The following is a 20969-nucleotide window of genomic DNA, read 5'->3' on the forward strand; positions in this document are numbered from 1 at the left end:
TCCACACTTACCTGCATCCAGTATTCTGTCTACCCATATTTCAAAAACAAAATTACCTCATCTATTTCATCCTGTTTTGCTGCATTTGATCTAATAAATTCCTTGTAACCAGAAGTGCTGGTAAATTTTAAAGACATTTAAAATATGCCTGGTTGATATCGAGTTTGGCGTCAGTTTATCCCGACTTTGGAAGCAGGTCCAGGAGGTAATTTTTCCTCGCTCTTTGCAAAGAATCCATAATTCATGATTGCCATTGACTTGAATACATGGTATTTAATCCTGTCAAATTCCAGCTTTGTTTGAATAAAAATGACCCTCCTCTAATTGTGGGTTTTGATAAAGCTAATTTTGGGGTGCTATCCAGTGGGCTGCCTCGGAGGGAGAGCCTAGCATAATTTCTGATACGGAGAATGGCTTAAAGATTACCAAAGGAAAGATAGGAGCTGGGAAAATAACCACCAAGGATGTTGGTGACACAGAAACCAAAGACATTTCAGAAAAATAAATGCATGAACAGAGCTACTTGGGCAGACTGTGACTCGAGTCATCAGAATATTTGGGTAGGGACTTTATTTTGGGTCTCCAGGAGGCCACATGAGAAGTTAAACCTAGATGCTGGACGTTTCTAAGCGTAACTAGGTTAGGAAATGGCCTGAGAGCGCTTCTATGACGTAAGCAGAGCCTGGATGATGTCACAGAGCACTGGGCGGAGGTTGCGCTTCTCTTCCACTTGGGGGCACTAGACTCCGCTGAAGGTGGGTTCACTATCTTCGCAGCGGGCTGTGGAAGCCAGTTCAGCTCCTGAACCCCACAATTGCTCAACAGCCTTTAGGTGCCTGACCGGTTTCCGAAGACAGAATCTGGACGACTAGGACATTTTCTCTCGGTAAATACATTTATGAAGATAACTGGGACCCTTGTAGCCCAGAAAGCTAAAACTTCTCCCTGGTACAGCGAGTAACCGTATGTTCTGATGTCTTCCACTTTTGAGAGCTCGGAGGACGGTCTAGGCTAGTCAGTCTAAGAGTTTATTATCCTTTGATAAAAATATGTAATTCATAATCCTACTAAAATGCTCCTCTCTGTGCCTGTGCATTTTAGGAGAAAATATTTCTTAGTTTTTTGTTTGGTTTTGTTTTGTTTTTTTTTTTTTTTTGGAGCTGAGGACCGAACCCAGGGCCTTCTGCTTGCTAGACAACTGCTCTACCACTGAGCTAAATCCCAACCCCAGGAGATATTATTTCTAAATGGCTGTTGTTGCCTACACAAAAGACTCTTGTTGCGGTCGAAGATGCAACAGCTTCGCGGAATAAACCTGGGTCTGGGTCAGGATGCACCGTACAGAAAGCCAGTGGACTGGTGTCCTGTGTCTCTGGGCAGACAAATGTGGATGTTGCCACATAGTTCATAGTTAGAGGGTAGAAGAGGGGTGTGGCCACCCTTCTGGCTCCTTTGCTATCCTTTCTCTGTTCTGCTTGCTTAAAGTGGGGACAGGGATACTTAATCCCACACTGACCTAGCCATTCAAGGAGAGGTTCCTCAGCAGAGGCAAAGTGCCTGGGGCTGAAGAAATGTGTCTGAATATGTTATTCTGAGCTGTAGAGAACCAGTTGTTCATTTCCCTTTGAACTTTAGATTTTGATTTTTGAGACAGGGTTTTACTGTGCGTAGCTTTGGCTACCCTGGAACTAACTCTGTAGACCAGGCTGGACTTGATCTCACAGAGGTCTGCCTCCCTCTGCCTCTTGAGTGCTGGAATTAAAGGTGTGCTCCACCATTGCCCAGCCCTCCTATGAACTTCTGATTTTGACAGAATTAGATTCAGATGCTGAAACCTGTTTACCATCCCCTTCCTCACCTGCTCCAAAGTTCTCTTAGACAAGAGCCTTGGTCCAGCGCCCTCCCCACCCCACCCCCATTGTTCTTGCAGGCACTCACATGACAGAGGCACCAGCATTGTGTCTGGTTTAAGCAGGTGAGCTCTACAAACCCAGGCCACGGGCAAGTATGAAGCCTGAACAGAGAACGATAGCCACAAGACAGTGGACCAGGATACCGTGGCCTACCACACTAGGTCTACAGCCAAGAAGAAGAGGATGTCTCTGAGGAGGATGAGCGCACCATCCAACCAGAAGCGGAGGAGGAGGAGGCCTTCTCCCCAGGCCCTGGGGAACATTGTGGGCTGCAGAATTTCTCACGGATGGAAGGAAGGTGATGAGCCCATCACCCAATGGACGGCCATCGTTCTAGATCAACTGCCAACAAATCCCTCTCTCTATCTGGTCAAGTATGACGGAATTGACTGTGTCTATGGACTGGAACTTCACAGCGATGAGAGGATTTTAAAGCTTAAGGTCTTGCCTCACAAAGTAGTGCCTCACAAGGTCTTTCCTCACGTGAAAGATGCCCATCTCGCAAGAGCCGTGGTTGGCCGAGCTGTGGAGCATAAATTTGAGGGCAAACATGGCTATAAGGACAACTGGAGGGGGGTGGTCCTAGCCCAGGTGCCGATCATGAAAGACTGGTTTTACATCACATACGAGAAAGATCCAGCCCTTTACATTCACCAGCTCCTGGATGATTACACAGAAGGTAACCTCCGTATCATTCCAGAGATTCCTCCAGCAGAGGTGAAGTCAGACATTGACAGCGACATCTTAACAGGTCAATGTGTGCAGTTCACCAGAGGCAACGGGTCCAAAAAGATCGGCAAAGTCATTTACCAAGTTCCAGGCAAGCCTTCCGTGTACTTATCAAGTTTGATGGCAACGTCCACATCTACGTTTATACTCTGGTGGAAAAGATCTGTTAAGGTGAAATTCACAAAGTAGGGGGACATAGATGGGGAATTTATAGGATTGGGGGGAAAATGTTTTTATGTGTTTTAGATAAACAAGGGCCTTTGACAACCCCAGTATCCTTTCCAGTGGAATTTGTTTTTGCTCTAAAATTAAAATGTGCGATGTGACGTGTTGTATGTGCACACTTTGGTGGAGGAGACGGGCTGTGGTGCATGGAACATGGAGAGGAAGCCGGAAAGGTCAAGGCTGTGAACAGTAAGTCTGATGTCACATAGACTAAAGCAAACAGGACTGAGCTGGTCTGGTCTTTAGGGAGAGAAAAGAACTGGAGATGAGGCTTAGAGGAGCAAGGATGGCACGGGGGAAAAAAGATGGATGTTTAGGAAGCAGTGGAGAGGCGCCAGACATAGACAGACTCTCTGAGGTGAAGTTTGAGGGAGAGACAGACTGTTGGGGAAAGAGTGGGAGGGAACAGGGAGGTGGTCTTGGAACTCAAGGGGAAACCCAATAAACTGATCCAAGCAGACTGAGAATCAGAGAAGGTCGGGGATTGTTTGACTAACGAAACCTAATGAAACCTGTTTCTCATCTGTAGATGTATTATTTTTAATTATGTGTGGGGGGGCAGGTCATGAACACAGGAGACCACAGAGACAAGAATAGTCAGGTCCCCTGGAGCTGGAATTAAAGGTGGGTGGGAGCCATTGGACATGAGCTCAAAGAACAAATCCACTTCCTATTTCAAAGCAGATGAGCTCTTAATCCATTAGTCATCTCTCCAGGCTCCTAAAGTCATCTTTTTAAATACATCCAACCTTCACATGCAGAGAAGAGACCAGGATGAGGGTAAGAAAGATTAAATTGATGGGGATGTGGAAGAAAGACTAAAGAACACATGAGGGAGTAGAGGACACTGAGGGACGCAGGAATTCCAAATGTAGTTCTCAAAAAGTGAAGCAGGAGACCAGGAAGAACAGAAAAGGTCTAGAATGAGTTGAACTTGGGCCGCATCCATATTGGTCTCCTTGGTTCCTTAAAGAACAGCCAACCATCACTACAGAATGTGGATGTGAGGGGGAGGCTTCCCCGGAGGACATTTTAACGAGGATAACTCAAGAGTAGTGAATATCAAACTCAGTTTATATCTATCGTTTCCTGAAAGTATCATAAAGCCCATTATTTTGTATGATCAGTAAACAGTAATTTACAAGGGAAGATGAGGAGGCTGTGAGCTTCTGTCAGGTGTTACCTGGATCCTGTGTTTAGCTTCCCTGAGCACGTTAGACTCTGTTGCATCCTGTAATATTTTTTGAGGTCTCTTCTCAATGCCCCTAGATGACCACAAAGAGCTCCTGCACTGGCTTGTCCTGCCTGGATATCCTTCGACTGGATGGCTTCCTACACACCTGCGGGCCCTGTTACCATATCTAGCCCCCGGAAGTTCCCGTCTTTTACTCACATGTAAGCTTATCCTCAGAAAACTCTTGATGGTGCCTCCAATGAAGAGGTGCTGAGCTCTTTCCTGTGCCGTTTGCCGTGACTTTAAAATGGTTTGCGGGGGTTGGGGATTTAGCTCAGCAGTACAGCCCTTGCCTAGGAAGTGCAAGGCCCTGGATTTGGTCCCCAGATCCCAAAAAAAGATCCAAAAAATAAAATAAAATAAAATAAAATAAAATAAAATAAAATGCTTTGCGGTTCCTGACCATGTAGCTCTCTCCTCCTGAGAAGCCCCTGTGCACTCCATGGGGTCTCACTGAGCCACATCTACACTCCAAGAGTTTCTTTGGAGACAACCTTATCTTGGACTCATTCATTGCTGTTTCTTCTCTAGAATAAGATTCTCACTGCAGGACTTGAAAATACTTTCTATCGTTGATTAATTCTGCTATTTGGGGGTTTTTATACTGGCTGGTTGTCTGACGGTTTCATTGCTGCGAAAAGACACCATGACCAAGGCAACTTATAAGGGACAACATTTTTTGTTTTGTTTTTTTTGTTTTTTTTTTTCGGAGCTGGGGACCGAACCCAGGGCCTTGTGCTTCCTAGGCAAGCGCTCTACCACTGAGCTAAATCCCCAACCCCAAGTGACAACATTTAATTAGGGCAGGCTTTCAGGTTCAGAAGTTCAGTCTATTTTCATCAAGGCAGGAATCATGGAAGCATCTAGACAGACATGGTGTTGGAGAAGAAGCATATCACCCCCACAGTGATATGCTTCCTCCAACAAGGCCACTCCTACTCTCACAAGGCCACGCCTCCTACTTGTGCCACACTTCCCATGGGACAATCACATTCTAACCACCGCCCTGATTTTATGCCAACTGGACACAAGCTAGAGTCATCAGAGAAGAGGGCGCCTCAGTTGAGAACATGCGTCCATAAGATCCAGCAGTAGGGCATTTTCTTAGTGATTGGTGGGGGAGGGCCCAGCCCAGTGTGAGGGGCACCATTCCTAGGCTGGTGGTCCTGGGTTCTATAAGAAAGCAAGCTAAGCAAGACATGAGGAGCAAGACAGTAAGCAGTGACACTCCATAGCCTCTGCTTCAGTTCCTGCCTCCAGGATCCTCTCCTGTTTGAGTTCCTGTCCCACTTCCTTTGGTGATGAGCACCAATGTAGAAGTGTAAGCTGAAGAAACCTTTTCCTCCCTAAATTGCTCTTTGTTCACCGTGTTTCCTTACAACAATAGGAACCCCAAGTAAGACAATTTCCTATAGAAACAGTGATTCTAGTAGAGCCACAGACGCTTACTTCATAAACTCAAATAGAGACGTATAGACACTTTGTTTTAATTTAAAGGTAAGACTTGCTCATGTACTTACCTGTGACGTTCTAGTTTGCTTCCTTCTCTCCGTGATGAATGCCACGATCAAAACTAACTTGGCAAGGAAAGGGTTATTTGCCTTACAGGTTACAGACCATCACTGAGGGAAACCAGAGCAGGAGCTTGAAGCGGTAACAAGGAGCACTGCTTGTTGACCTGCTCCCTGTCTCAGTCATTGTTCTGTTGCTGTGAAGAGACACCATGGTCAAGGCAACTACTATAATGAAAGCATGTAATTGGAGGATAACTTATAGTTTCAGACGTCTGGTCCATCATCATGGCAGGGAGCATAACACTGGAGCAATAGAGAGCTACTGCTCTGTAAGCAGAGAGAGACAGAGAGAGAAAGAGAGAGAGAGACAGAGAGACAGAGAGAGAAAGAGAGAGAGACAGAGACAGAGAGAGACAGAGACAGAGAGAGACAGAGACACAGAGATTGAGACAGAGAGAGAGGCAGAGAGAGACAGAGAGAGAGACAGAGACAGAGAGAGAAAGAGAAAGACAGAGACAGAGAGAGACAGAGAGAGAGAGAAGAGAGAGAGAGAGAATCTGGGAAAGCATGGGGCTCTTGAAAACTCAAACCCCACCCTTGTCGACACCCCCACTTCCTCCAATGAGGCACACCTCTTAATTCTTCTAATCCTTGAAAATTCTGTCACTCCCTGTTAACTAAATATTCAAATAAATGACAGTGGGTGCCTTTCTTATTCAAACCGCCACACTCCCCATGGCTTGCTCCATTACTATTTCTTACAGCCTAAAAGGCTATTCTTTTTATACATGACTACTGATGAACTTGCCCACAATGGTGGGCCCTCCCACAACAATCATTAATCAAGAAAATGTTCCATAGACTTGCCCAAAAACTAATCTAATGGAGGCAGTTCTTGAATTGTTATCTCTTCTCAGTTGGCTCCAGATTGTCAAATTGGGGGAAAAAAAGAGAGAGAGAGACCCCGCACCATAATGTTTTTCTTATTCCATGTTACGTCCTCACCACCAGCCACTCCCTTCTCTCAGTGTATAGACCCACTTCCCTGTATCGCAGAACTGAAGAGTAACTACTGTCACCAACATGAACACTCGAGGATATGTGACAAGAAATGAATACATTCTACAGCTCCCAACACCAAGCAAAAACATTTTAGTGTGTGCTGCACTTACTGGGAGACTGTCAGTCACTGACCATTTAATTGGTCACAGTAGACCACAGAAGCAAAAAGTCACAACCTACATATCGTCTCCTCTCAGCAGGAGACAAAGCCGTTTCTCAAAACCCATGAGTCTATCTGTAGGCTTATATTTTTTTCAAAAAATACTTTATTTAGGGTTCTTAAACACTTCAACCACCCTTCTAGCCCACGAACCAGAGGTAGCAGAGAGAGAAAGTTAACAGGAAAAGGGAGAGAGTAGTGGACCTATTTAGAAGTAATTCTTTGGGGCAACTCCAATCTTCATTGTGAGTACAGTCCAATATCAAACACAAAACAGGAATCAGTAGCAGTGCCTTGACCTGGCAGAGACCACAAAGCTCTAACCAACAAGAAGCAGCAGAAGCAGCGAGAGGTGGCCCGAATAGCACAGGCTCTTTTGTGCATTTCTCATTATGGATAGAAGACCAGCAAAGATCATCAAAGTATTGCTTGGTGTAGCAATGTAAAAATATCCTCTCCCTCTCTGTGGGATTACATTTATGTTCTCCGTAAACATCCTGTCCCCCTTCAAGCATGTGCTCCAGCGAAATATCACATGCCTTCTCATATGTCTGCTTCAGCAAAACATCCTCTCCTAACATAGCTTCCAGAAAAACATCCTGTGACACAAGTGAGTTTCCAAAGAAACCAAAATTTTTCCACTTCATCTAGCTTTTTCTCACACTCGGCCGTGACATCACAAAACATATAATGGCCATCTTGCAAAGGTCCTAGCGCCCAGCTCTACCAGCCACTGGAGCTTCTGCAATTGCACTCCGTGAGACTCAGACCCTATTGCGAGCACAACCTTCAGTTATCCCCGTAAACATTGTGATCTCTCCATTTTCGCTCTCAGCCAATAGTTGTCCAACTTCCAGCCAACTCAGCTGTTACCAGGAAAACCCTCATTAAGAAATCCAATTAATTTGACTTGATTTATTTTCCCTGACAGAATGGAGTGTTCTCCCTGCATGGTTACACTGGTGTCTGAATCATCTGTAATAAAACCCAATACTATTACGATAAAAGTCAAAGGAACTATGACAAATAGCAAATCACATGACAAGCATCACAGTTGGCCAAGCCTTTTCTGCAGCTTTATTGAAGTATAATTTACATACTTAAAAAATCTATTTTAAGTGTGTAATTTAATGATTTTAAAGCAAAATTTATAGCTTCTTTCCCTTTTTTAATAATCATTTCCCACTAGTTCATACGATATCGAAGTCTATTAAAAACACAGAAGTGAAGTCAGGAGAAGGACTAAACGGGAAGCAGCAAGGTTCTTGATTTCCTAAGACAACAGATACATTGGCAGAATCTTCTGGAGAAAACCACTTGGGAAACATTTGGTCTTCTTTTAGCGTGCAGCCTCCAGACAAATAGTTTAAAAGATTAAGTCATGGGTCCACCTACATTAAATCCAGACCTGACCTGGTATGGTCAGCATCACTTTTGGCCACTTTCATGTTAATCACATTCATCACTCTTACAATTTGCCTAGCAACTGACATAGTAAACAAACTTATTTTGGTTCATGATTTCATAGCTTTTGGTCAATGGTCACATAACCATGAAAGGGGCACGATAGAGCTCAATTGCTAACCTCACTGTCATCCGAGAAGCAACAACACAGGAAGAGAACAAGGACAAAAAAACTCCCTCCAAGACATGTCCCAAATGACCACGTCCCTTAATTTCCTATCTCCTAGTTTCCCGCCACCTTCATACACATCCGTCAACAGATGAACTCATTGATTACAGCCCACAGGGTCCAATCGATTTTCATAGTCCCACCTTTGAACATTTTACTGGGACAATGTGTATCTTAAAAAAATAGTGTAGGACCAGAAGGTTGTGTCAGAGGTCTAAACTTCACCTCACACTAGGAAGAGCTGGGTAGATTTAACAACATCACCTATTTCTTTCTAGTAAAGAGCTTCACCATGTCTGCATTGCAGCATTTTGTCTGGGGTGAGATACCATCAGAAGTCAATTGTAAAGACGCCCCCCACCATGTATTTACTTGAATGAAAAATGGGACATCTATAGACAAACACGCATATACACAGACTCACAGAGAGAGGCAAAAAGGGAAGGAGTTGAGTCTTAGGAACCCTCAAGGAAGAGGGAGTGGAAAGATAAGATACAGATGTCAGCGAGAACCAGAACAAAGCAGTGTCTTCTGTACACAACAGGACCACTATCCCTCAGCCCTAGCTGGTAGGAAAGGGAGAGTCAGTTTTCTACAAAGATATAGCTGGTGATAAGCTGACCAGGCTCCAGTGGCTTGCCAAATGCCCATGAATTTATGGGCAGCATAAATGACTTGAGTGTGTTATTACTGAGGGCAGAAAAAGAGCTTGAAGTTGGGAGAAGGGATTAGGTGCAGATGGATCTGGGAGGAGTTAGGAAGAGAAGTGAGAAGTAAATTTTATCGATATATAATGTACGAAATTCTCAAGGAACTAATAAAATTGGTTTAAAATACCATATCTGTACTGAACACATACAAACCATTTTTCTTGTCATCTCCTAAATAACAGCTCCTCATGATTTCATTTCAATAAGTACAAAAGTTATTCAGAGAGTATTTAAAATGTAGGAGGGTCTGGGGAGATGGCAGAGGGGTAAAACCAAGTGTGTGGTCACACTTGCAAACACCAGTGCTTTGTATGGGAACAGGAGGATGACCGGGCCTTCCTGACTTATACATGTTGTATTTATAAGAGTTACCTTGGTTATGGTGTCCATTCATAGCAGTATAACCCTTAGTAAAACTTTGACTATGGGGTGGCCAGTGAACTTCAGAGGTCCCCAGGTTCTGTCTCCCTGATTGTGGGGTCAGAGTGTATGCTACCACATTAGACTTGTAAATTGGCTCTGGGGATCCAGGCTCAGGTCTCCATGCATGTACAGCAAGCAGTTTACCTACTGACTCATATCCTTTAGCTAACAAATGGGTTTAAAAGGAGATAGAGGTAGTTCCCAGGTGCCTGACATCCGGGAAGCTGCGCTCTGGTGCAAACAAGGTCAGCTGTTGCAGGGTGAGGGTCATGGTACAGGGGAGATTAGGGCCAAGGAGACATAACAGGGACATGCTTGGGACTTACATTGACTGTGCTGCCTCCACACAGAAGCCTGATGCCTCCTGCCTGCAAGCTGGAGGAGAGCCATCTCCATCGGTACAGGTTCCTACAATCTAAATGTCTCCCCTACCTCACCCCTAGGAAGATGTCAAAAAAGAAATCATCATTGGGAAGCAGCAGTTTGGAGGGTGTGACTTCAGTCATAAAGATGGACTCCTCCTCTGTGTTTTTGGTGCACCTATGTTTAAAAAGAACCCCCAGAGAGCTTTCTGGACCTTCTCAGCCCAGTAAAATATAGGCAGAACGCACCATCTGCAAGCCAGGTAGCAAGCTTCAGTAAATTTGCCAAGGCTCTGAACTTGAACTTGAACCCTCATTATCAGCCATCTTGTCTCTGAGTCTGTAGTGACAGAAAGCTTGCTGGTTCCTGGGTGAGGCAGGGATCAGCCAGGAGAGGGGTGAAAATACAATGTGCTTCTTGATTTCTAGTGAGAACAGAATGCAGGTGAATGCTTCAAGGCTAAGCAATATGAGAGGCACAGCTTGGTTAATCTTGGGCCCAAAATATAAAGCAAACAAGAAAAATAAATTGTATGAGGGAGTTGGCAGACATGATCACTAATCTTGGTTGCTGACCTGATTGGCTCTGAATTCAATTAAAATGCACGCATCTGGGCACTCTTGTGAGGTGTTTTCTTGATCAGGTTATTTGAATCAGGAAGATTTGCCCTAAGTGTAGGTGGGACTTTCTGGTGGCAACCCAGATTGAAGAGTGTGAAAGAAGGAGGCTTTGATTTTTGTCTGCTTGCCTTCACTCTCACTGGCAAGTTCATCTCTCCTGTGGCTGCTGCATTCCTTTGCTAATATTTGAACCACCTTCTCTGATATCTCATTGTAGACTGAAGACTAATGCCTCCAGGAAACTCACATGCCTGCAGTACCAGGTTAAGATGTCTGAGGCATCAAGCATCATAGACTGAACAGCCAGAGGGGTTCTCAGTATCATTGCATGAGACAGCCATTGTTAGATTATCCAGACAGTGTCCTGTAAGCCAAATAACCTTTTAATGTGTTTGGTGGTTTGAATAGGAGTGGGTCACCATAGACTCATTTGAATGCTTGACCCATGAGGAATGATACTATTAGGAGGTGTGGCCTTGTTGGAGTAGGTGTGACTTTGTTGGAGTAGGTTTGGCCTTGTTGGAATAGATATGGTCTTGTTGGAGAGGGTGTGGCCTTTTTGGAGTGGGTGTGGCTGTGTTGGAGTGGGTGTGGCATTGTTGGAGTGGTTGTGGCCTTGTTGGAGTAGGTGTGGTCTTGTTGGAGTAGGTGTGACTTTGTTGGAAGAAGTGTGCCATTGTGGTGGCTTTGTTTTGAGATTTGTATATACTCAAACTATGCTCAGTGGTACAGACAACCCCTTTCTGCTGTCTGTGCATCAGGAACTTTGGGCTCCTCCAGCACCAAGTCTGCCTGGATGCTCCTATGATTCCTCCTATGATGATAATGGACTGAACCTCTGAAACTGTAAGCCAGCTGCAGTGGAATCTTGTCCTTTATAAGAGTTACCTTGGCTGCTGTGTCTGCAGCCATGAGCATTCTCAGGCTACAGAAGAGTCTTGCCTCTAGTGTCCTCCACTGTGCTAAAAAGTAGGTCCAGTTGGACCCCAATGAGACCAATAAAATCATCAATGCCAACTCCCGTCAGCTGATCAGGAACCTGATTGAAGATATCCTGTCATCTGGGAGCCTGTAACTGTCCATTCTCAGGCTCACTGACAAAAAAACATCTTGAAGGGCAGGCATATGTTCATAGGGAAGAAAAAGGGTACTGCCAACACTTGGGTGCCTGAGAGGGTGACCTGGATGAGAAGGATGAGGATCCTGCACCAGCTTCTCAGGAGATACTGCGAATCTAAGAAGATTGACTGCCATACATATCATAGACTGTACCTGAAGGTCAAAAGGAATGTATCCAAAAACCAATGGATTCTTATGCAGCAGATACACAAACCAAAGGCAGACAAGACCCGCAAGAATCTACTGACTGACTAGGCTGAGCCTCGCAGGTCTGAGACCAAGGAAGCACAAAAACGTGTGAGAGGAGCACCTCCAGGCCAAGAAGGAGGAGATCACCAAGACTCTTTCCAAGGAGGAAGAGACGAAGAAATAAAACTTCCTTCACGTCTGTGCATAGTGACCTCACTGTGGCCTCACATGATCAGTCATTAAAATAAAACAAGCCTTAAAATAAAAAAAAGAGATACCTTGGCTATGGTGTCTGTTCACAGCAATGGAAATCTAACTAAGATGATGTGTATTCATTCTGCCATTTCTGTTTCTCTGGAAACCCTAATACAATAGCGCTCTAGAGAGAGGAACAAGTACACACAAGACAACATAAATTCCAGTTTACTTTTCTGGTGAATATAAACTTCTTGTGGTTTTCAAAAAAAATTCAAACTTGTTGGTTTTTTGTTTGTTTGTTTTGGGGTGTTGTTGTTACTGCTGCTGCTGTTGTCGTTGTTGTTTTTGTTGTTTTTAAAGAAGAAACACATTAAGCCTCTTCATCCCTGACTGGCTGGCAAATCCCCGAGCCCACATCAGCTAAAGTGATTATGGCATTAGGAATGTGTGTACAAAAAAAACCATAAAGTTATTCCTGTGAAGTTCAGATGAGAGACAACATCGGCCATGTGGGCAAGCCTAGAGCCTCAACCATTTAAGCAGACAAATCAGGACACATTGTCAGCAGCCTGTCGAGCCAACAGAGACCAGGGCCTGCGTGTTGTGTTATTTTCTTTTATGAATTTTGCAGCCACCCTGCTCATTAATCGTGTTATAATGTTAACTTTGGCACTTTTTTTCTTGGCTCATCAAATATTTCCTTAATGAATTGTCAGCTAACACCCCCCCCCATCTTCATTGTAATGACTTTCAAATTAAGTTCATCTGCACGGGGTTTTTAGAACTCTATGATGACAGAAAACACGGGGAAAAAACCTCTTTCATTGTATTTGAAGAAAGACATAGTCATTCTCCTGCTGCCTTCCCCAGTGCTGACTGTTCCCAAGCTCAGTGGTGAGACCTCTGCCTCATGGGCACCATCAGAGCAGTGAGATGAGCACTTCCAAACCAGGAGGCATTATACTGACATGACCATACAGTGCTCCCTCACCTACAGCCACCGGGTTCCAAACCCCTAGTGTCCCTCCTCCCCTTAAAAGAGAGCTGTTGGGATCCATGCTCAGCATCACCCATGCCCATAATCCAAAGCTCATACCTTTTAAAAATCATTTGTGTTTATATAATCGCATATGTAAATGTTCTGGCTACATGGAACTGTGTGCACCACATGCCTGCCTGATGTCTGAAGAGGCCAAGAGAGGGCATTAGATCTCCTGAAACAGGCTAACAGTTCAACTGTGAGCCATCATATGGATGCTGGGAATAGAACCTGGTCCTCCGCAAGAGTAACACGTCTTCTTCATGGCTGAGCCATCTCTCTAAGCCCCAGAATCTGTGCCATGTCCCTGGAGATGATTTGCTACTCTTCAAAACCACATAGAGACTTGGTGACCATCCTAGAGAATAGACTTCACCCTATCAATGAAGAGGATGCCATGGATGGTGGTATTGTAGACACTAGGAGACTCTGAGGGAAAGGGCCTTGTATAGGGGAGTCCTGTGAGAACCAAGACTGGAGGAGCACCCTGGAATGGAGAGAGATTGGGTTGGGCCATTGCAGAAGATAAAAGAGTGATGGTGCCAAGGACATTTGAGCAATCCCATGAACTATCCAGTCTGGGGTCTTAGTTAGGTTTCCACTGTGGAGAAGAGGCACCATGATCAAGGACAACATGTAATCGGGGCTGGCTTACAGGTTTAGAGGGTCAGTCGTTATCATCAAGGCAGAGGGCATGGCAGTGTGCAGACAGAAATGGTGCTGGAGAAGGAGCTGAGAGATCTACATCTTCATCTAAAAGAAGCCAGGAGCAGACTGTCTCCCACATGGCTGGGCGAAGGATTTCAAGAACTCACCCCCACAGGGAGACCCCTCCTCCAAGAAGGCCAACCTCCTAATAGTGCCATTTCCTGGACAGTGTATATTCAAACCACCACAGGGTCTTTATCCCGTATATGATAATTACACCGTTGTTTATAGTCTTGCTTAAAGACTCATGATGTTTGCGTGAAGAACATTCGTTGGGTCTGGGTGGCTCCAAAACCCCAAGAACATGAAGTCCTGTATCTCCCTGAAGTATGAAATTGGCATGTGTGCAGAGCCCCTCCCATCCTCTGCAATATCATAATGTTAAGTGTGTGCAGGTCCAGTGTGCAGACTGTAAGTACCAGCATGTGTGCGTTCTTGAGCCGCACACTCAACAGAATCAGGCTTGTGCCTTCTGTACTTTTGTTTATGGTTCGGAACTCTGCCCTAGAAAGATGGGCAAGTAGTTCTGAGAAGGAAGATTGCTGGGTGCAGCCAAAGGCATGAAGGTATGTGATTTAATTACAGAGCTGAAGGAATCTGGCTCATTTCTCCCTGTATCACATGAGAGATGAAGTCACTCTGCCCAGCCAATTGCAAAAAAAAAAAAAAAAAAAAAAATCACAGAGAAAAGTCACATAGGATGCTTGTTTTAGCTAGACTAGATCATGAGCCTGGATCAGATTTAAATCTCCATATGTACAGAGGAATAATTTCTTTTTGGTGCAGAGATGCCATCCTTTGCAAGCACCCAGGCCAAGATTAGGCAGATCTGGGTGTTTGGTGTGAGAACACCTCTCTTCCTGTGGAGTCCCCCTCATGACCACTAAGGTGGCCATATGATCCCAAGTTTACCACCATTCTGCTCAGCCCCATAACATATGAAGTAGAACACATGATTTGGGTAGATGAGATGGGCATATTTTAGACCATCTCCTATGCACGGAAGGAGCAGCGTTGAAAGGACTGGAGAAGATGTTGGCTGACCCCAGGCCTTTTCTCACAGAAACAGCTGACAAACCACCCCAAAATGTTCCAGTTATGGATGTTTCCTTCAATAACAGAGAGGTTAAAATAGCACACTTGCCTCGCCCTCCCTCCCCCAAGTGATGGGCGGCGGGCACACGGGCCACCAGGCTTCCTATAGGAGAAGCCTCTCTGCTTCCCTCAGAGCAGCTCTCCAAGAAAATAAATAGCATGTGCTCATTATTCAAATGAGGCTTAATTAATGCAGAACTCGCCCCCAAACTTTCCAAGACACCCATGGTAATGAGCTCCCAGCTCTCTTCACCTCCATTTTGTGATGTCAAGCTGAAGAGCTCCATGTGACAGAAGGTGTGATGCTAAGGACCCAACAGCAGTTTGACTCCACAGTCTCACAGCTTACAGAAGTATCTCGGCCCCAAAGCCTGTGTTCAGCCATCGGCTCAGGGGTAAAGGTGGTTTGGTTGGTGACGTGCTCCCCAGAGAGCCTCTAAGGTTATAAAAGAGGCTCAACTCAAGAGACTTTGAGGCTGTCTCTAATTTACACACCTGAACCAGCCCCAGCCCTAATTCCAACAAAAACATTTCATACGTAGTACAGCAAAAGGCACTGAGTCACGCTGACCTTTATTTATAGCCTCACGTCTTGCTCAATTGACGAGAACACACCTCCAGAGTCCTGGAGGAAGCAGCATTGTGCCTGTGGTTCGAACAAGACAGGATAGAGGAAATGGAGAGTTAAGGGTGACGGTAAAATGGAGAGAAGCTATCTTCTGGGGTCTAGCTTTTGTCTCCTGATGGCTGAGCATCAGAAACATCAACTCAACCGACCCAGCCAAGGCTGCCTGCGGAGATAGTGCACGTTTTCCTAAAGATATCTCAGTCGAGGCTGAGAAACACATGGGCCTGAAGATACAGCCCATCAGTTAAGAGCATGTTCTAAACTCGCAGGGAACCCAAATTCTGTTCTTAGGATCCACTTAAGCAGCTCACAGCTGCCTGTAAATCAGCTCCTGGGAACTTGAGGTCCTTTTCTGGCCGCCAACGGAATCTGCAAACAATCTGCATGCGCGTGCATGCATGTGTGTGCACACACACAATTGAAACTGTTCTAACTGAGGGTCAGGAAGTGTATGGCCTCTGGTTTCACGCTGTTACTAATCCACTCTCATTCCTAGATCCAAACGATGTAACTCATAAAACCATCTTGGAACTTTATTTACAAAAAGAAAATCACCGAAGAGAAACAAGTGATGGGCTAGAGAGATGGGTCAGTCCTAAAGAGCAATGGCTGCTCTTGCAGAGGACCCGATTTCCATTCCCAACACCCACGTGGCAGCTCACAACCATCCATAAGTCCAGTTCTAATGGATCAGACATCCTCTTCTGATCTCTAAGGGTACCATATGCATATAGCACACGCACATAGGTGCAGGTACATATAAAATAACAAAATAAATCTAAAAAATTTAAATAAAACAAGTATATTCAATCACTATATTTTACCTAATTTTTAAACTTCACTTTATCCTTCAACCTTGCTGTAAATTATATCTTTTGAACAATGGTCCCCGAAAAGCCACAGAATTGTGTATAAAGCTCTCTCTAAATGCCCATGTTCAAATCAGAGACAGTGACAGTCACCTTCTCTGTGTAATAAACTCACTGATTTCCCCCTGTGGTTTAGTAGGGGATCCAGCTTTTCCTGAATGGAGGTCTCTGAGTGCAACAGGAACTGCTCAGGCTGTGACTGCAGTATCCAGTGTCCCCACCACTGCGGACAAAGGACAGAGTCCTCCCCACGGGTCCCACAGACCCCAGATGCTGGTGCAATAGTCGAGCCTCTTGATTTCCCTCTCTGTGAGGTAAAGGTATCCATTCACCTGGAATTCATCCAGAACCTTCAAGAGTCAGAAACATCCTGCAGAACCAAGCAGCTTCTCTGGCCCTCTCCAAGGTCCTGAGAACATCCACGAAGTCCAGTTCACTGAAAAGATGAGGGCAGCCTGCCATTGCCACAACCTCCCTGGGAGCAGGGAGGGTGGGCAGAGGAGGCAAACACTCTCTGTTTCCCATTCCTCATGGTTCCCATTCCTTACATATAAAACATGCAACTTGCAGACTCATCATACAAAACACGAGGGGCTGGGAAATGGCTCATTACGTTAGGGATTCAAGGATCATAATTTAAATTCTCAGGCCTGGGCACTCTGTCTGGAGCCACAGTCATTCCGATGTGGGCTCTGCCAACACAAGACATCCGGCTGCCATGTACAGGGCAATACTGCAGCCCCACCCACTTTCAGGCTCACATTCACTCACTAATCAATAATCATGGGGTTCAGTGCAGAGGCCACTGGCTTGAAGAAGAGCATGAAACATCGAGTGTATGCTAATTCAGCCTGATCACATGATGTTTCTGTGATGTCAGAGCCACGGTCTCTAGGATACCACCTGGACCCATTCTCTCTCTGAGTTAACACCTTAATTGGAAAGCACATAACGGGAGGATACTGGAGAAAGTCTAGGGTAGACCAAGTCCTGCCAAGTCCCCAGTAGGGAAGTGGTCCCACAGCCACAAACCCTTTTCACCCCTCCATCCACTTAAGGCTGTGATTCATGAATGATATTAATAGAAACCAACCAGGCATGGCCATGCCTACGGTGCCATGTCCAGCAACAGATGTCTCCTATAGTGGTTGTATTAGAATAACCATAACCCAAGAATGCAGCCCACTCATCAGTGCCAGATCACCTTCACTAACAAGGCTGGTGGTTTCGCTTGAAAAGGAAGCTAGAACCTAGGCTGTGCCTAAGCTGGTCCTGACTGTAATTGATCTGTTTCTTCCAGAGGGGAAACTGAGGAATGTGACTAGTTTCAGATGTGGATCTCTCAGCTCTGATATTGATGCCTTTGTTAGTCAGTGTCTGAGATGGCCCAGAGGCCCTGTGGAATCTGGCTTGGGACAGGAGAGATGCTTTTCATCCTAATTCACCATGGTTCCCCCAAGTGATGACAACATGGTTTGCCTGTTCACTTGATGCTCTCCTTGCCAGTCTGCTGGCTAACAGAGGAGCAGCACCTCTTCCTCTGCATCCAGCAAGGTCTATGCTCAAACCCCTTAATCCCCCAGACCTGCTTCTCCCATTTCATATGAGCACAATGAATCTTTAAAGAATTTTAGGGCCCCCAAAATGAGGGAAACCATGTGGTATTTGTCCATTTTGCTTGGGATGGGCCCTCCCAATGTAAGCCCTTCTCTATTTAAAAGATCAGATACCAAACAGACCTACACAGCCATATCTCTACCCAGAAGCTCAGGAAAATACTCAAATTTCAGAGAATCTTGAAATCCAGCTATCCACCCTGCTGCCTGCTATGACCCAACACATGAACACACACACACACACACACACACACACACACACACACAGAATCTGGCTGCCCTTTCTTCTCCTAGACTAGAAATTGAAGGTAATAATTTCTGCTTTACATGTTCCCAAGGATCCCTGTGCCATGTTCTATCTGACCACTGACATGACTTGATGCGTTAGAAAATGTGTCTTGCCAGAGCTCTGGTTCTAGGTGCGGGGGACAGGGAGTGGGCACAGTGGCCAACGTCACTGTTCCCAGTGCTACCTGCTTTGGTCCTAGTTTCCTTGTACAAAGACAGACAGTCTGGTGTCTACTCCTCTCCTGGCAACTCATGCCCACAACTGCAACTCTGAAAGTCTTTCTCTTCCTCCAAGGAAAGGACTTCTTCGTATTTGGAAGGCTGAGGCAGGGGAATCATTGCAAGCATGAGGCCAGCCTAGGCTCTACAGTGAGACACTGTCTTGAAAGGGGGAGTGGAGGAAGAAGGGGAAGGGAAAAGGAGCAGAAGGAAGCAGAGGGGTAAGGAGGGATAGAGGGATGGAGTGCTGTAAACATCTATCTCCAATGCTCACCAACACAGCTATAGCTTTCATAATCTCCATGATGATTCCCAATGTAAGGGTGCACAGTCATTCACGGAACACACACACACACACACACACACACACACACAAGCACACAAGCACACACACAGTCATCTCATGCAAAGCCTCCATCCAAAGAGAGAGCACACAGCTTAGGCTCAGAGCCTCTTGGTGAATGGCAGTCAGCCTCTGCATTTGGACACTGTGCCCATAGTACTCAGAGGCAACACATCAGAGGACACCTGCACACCATGCTTACCCTGGCACCATTCTCAGTAGCCAAGATGTGGAATCAGCCTGAGCATCCATCAATAGACCATTGAATAAGTCCTGGTACACATACACAATGGAATATTATCCAGACACAAAAGGGATGGAATTAAGTCTTTGGTAGGAAAACTGGAGAACAGCCCATTAAGCAAAATCAACCAGACACCGAGAAGCAAATACTGTAATTTTTGTCTCCTTTGTGAGTCCTGTAATTATTTACAGAATCTTTATGGATTCTTAACAGATCCAACAACAAACAAACAAAAAACAAACAAACAAACAAAAAACCCATCTATGTCCGTATGTCACAAAGGCAGACAAAGGCCTGGAGAAGGAAGGAGACTAGGCAGGGGGGTGGGGAATGGGGGTGAGCAGGAAGGTCAGATAGGGTAAAGCACATGACATGGTTAAAGGAAGTTGTCTTGATGCAACCCAGCACTGTGGATAATGAATAGACACTGATATAAAAAAAATGAAGAAGGAAAAAGAAAAAGAAAAGGTTACAATTTCAACGTCAGAGACACTGATGAGGCTGAGGACCACCACCTACATTCAAATGCACCAAGAGCCATGGCCCCCTGGCCTGAGATGCCTTAGGTATCATTTCTTTGCAATTTCAAAGCACTCGCTTAGTTATATATGGACATTCGACATACACTACAGAAGCCAGGGAGATGGCTCCACAAATAAAGCACTTTCAATCGAAGAATAGAGACCTAGGTACAACTCCCCTCCCCTGGAAACCCAAAGAAATGGGGGTAGGGGTCAAAGGGGGTGTGTGTGGAGGTTGCCTATAATTAAAGCCTGGGAAGACAGAGTTAGGGAATCCAGAGAGTAAACTGGAAAGCAGAACTCGTCATATCAGTGAGTCTGATTTTGACTGAAAGAACTTGCTGCGGAGAATCTGATAGGAAAGCAATGAAAATCTATGATATCATATCACTCATACACACGTCCGTACAATACACATTCAAACACATGAGTACACATACATATCTCTCACACACACAAATAAAGAAAGAAGGAAAGAAAGAAAGAAAGAAAGAAAGAAGGAAAGAAAGAAAGAAAGAAAGAAAGAAAGAAAGAAAGAAGTGGATAGATAAAATACATAAGTAGAAACTGCAATTAGGCTCCACTCGTCCGTTTTTGATGTAAAAAGAAAGGGGTTGGTCGAAATGCCCTGTTTTGTTCTTTAAGTAGCGCTGAAGAGGGGCTGGGGATTTAGCTCAGTGGTAGAGGACTTAACTAGGAAGCGCAAAGCCCTGGGTTCGGTCCCCAACTCAAAAAAAAAAAAAAAAGTAGCGCTGAAGACCAAATCCAAGACCTTGTGCAGCTAAACGCTCTTCCTGTAGCCCTATTAGGCACTCACTGACACCTATCAAATGGCCGGTGGCCCTCTCTAATTGGAGGGATACGGCTGTGCCCAGGTCAGAGGTGGGTGTAGGTCTCACAGGTGAGAACTCACGGAGATATTGTCCCTCTGACTGGCGCTAGAAGGCGCACATGTCCCGGAGCCTGTCTGTGTGTTCTTCAAACTCGGATAGTCCAGGCAGGGCTCTCCAAACCCCCACCCCCAACCCACCCAAAACTTAGAAGGTGCGGACTGAGACTGAAAAAGCCTTGCAACTGTCAAGATGGAGGGACCCTGACTGCTCCCTCTCCTGCCACCTCAGAGCTGGTGGGAGGGACTGGAGGACAGTATTCCTTGTGCACCCTAGAAGAGAGGTCAACTCGTACAGAAGTTTTTTCTCCGTGCACAGTGGAAGGCAAGTCTTAGATATCTTGATATTCACTTTTGATTTGGGATCAATGGTTGGGGGTGGAGATTTGCAGCAGTGTCTCTGAGGATGTCATAAAGT

The 20969-nt window shown here is 45.3% G+C and overlaps 1 protein-coding gene across 1 annotated transcript; it reads left to right on the forward strand.

Moving 5' to 3' along the window:
• The first annotated feature begins 1976 nt into the window (after positions 1-1976).
• Positions 1977-2957, forward strand: LOC134481117 (Y-linked testis-specific protein 1-like). The gene has a single exon (XM_063270957.1). The coding sequence runs from the start codon at positions 2097-2099 to the stop codon at positions 2829-2831; it is 735 nt and encodes a 244-aa protein (XP_063127027.1). The 5' UTR covers positions 1977-2096; the 3' UTR covers positions 2832-2957.
• The last annotated feature ends 18012 nt before the right edge of the window (positions 2958-20969 follow it).

This window comes from Rattus norvegicus, chromosome 11 (assembly GCF_036323735.1).
Source record: "Rattus norvegicus strain BN/NHsdMcwi chromosome 11, GRCr8, whole genome shotgun sequence".
Taxonomy (NCBI): domain Eukaryota; kingdom Metazoa; phylum Chordata; class Mammalia; order Rodentia; family Muridae; genus Rattus; species Rattus norvegicus.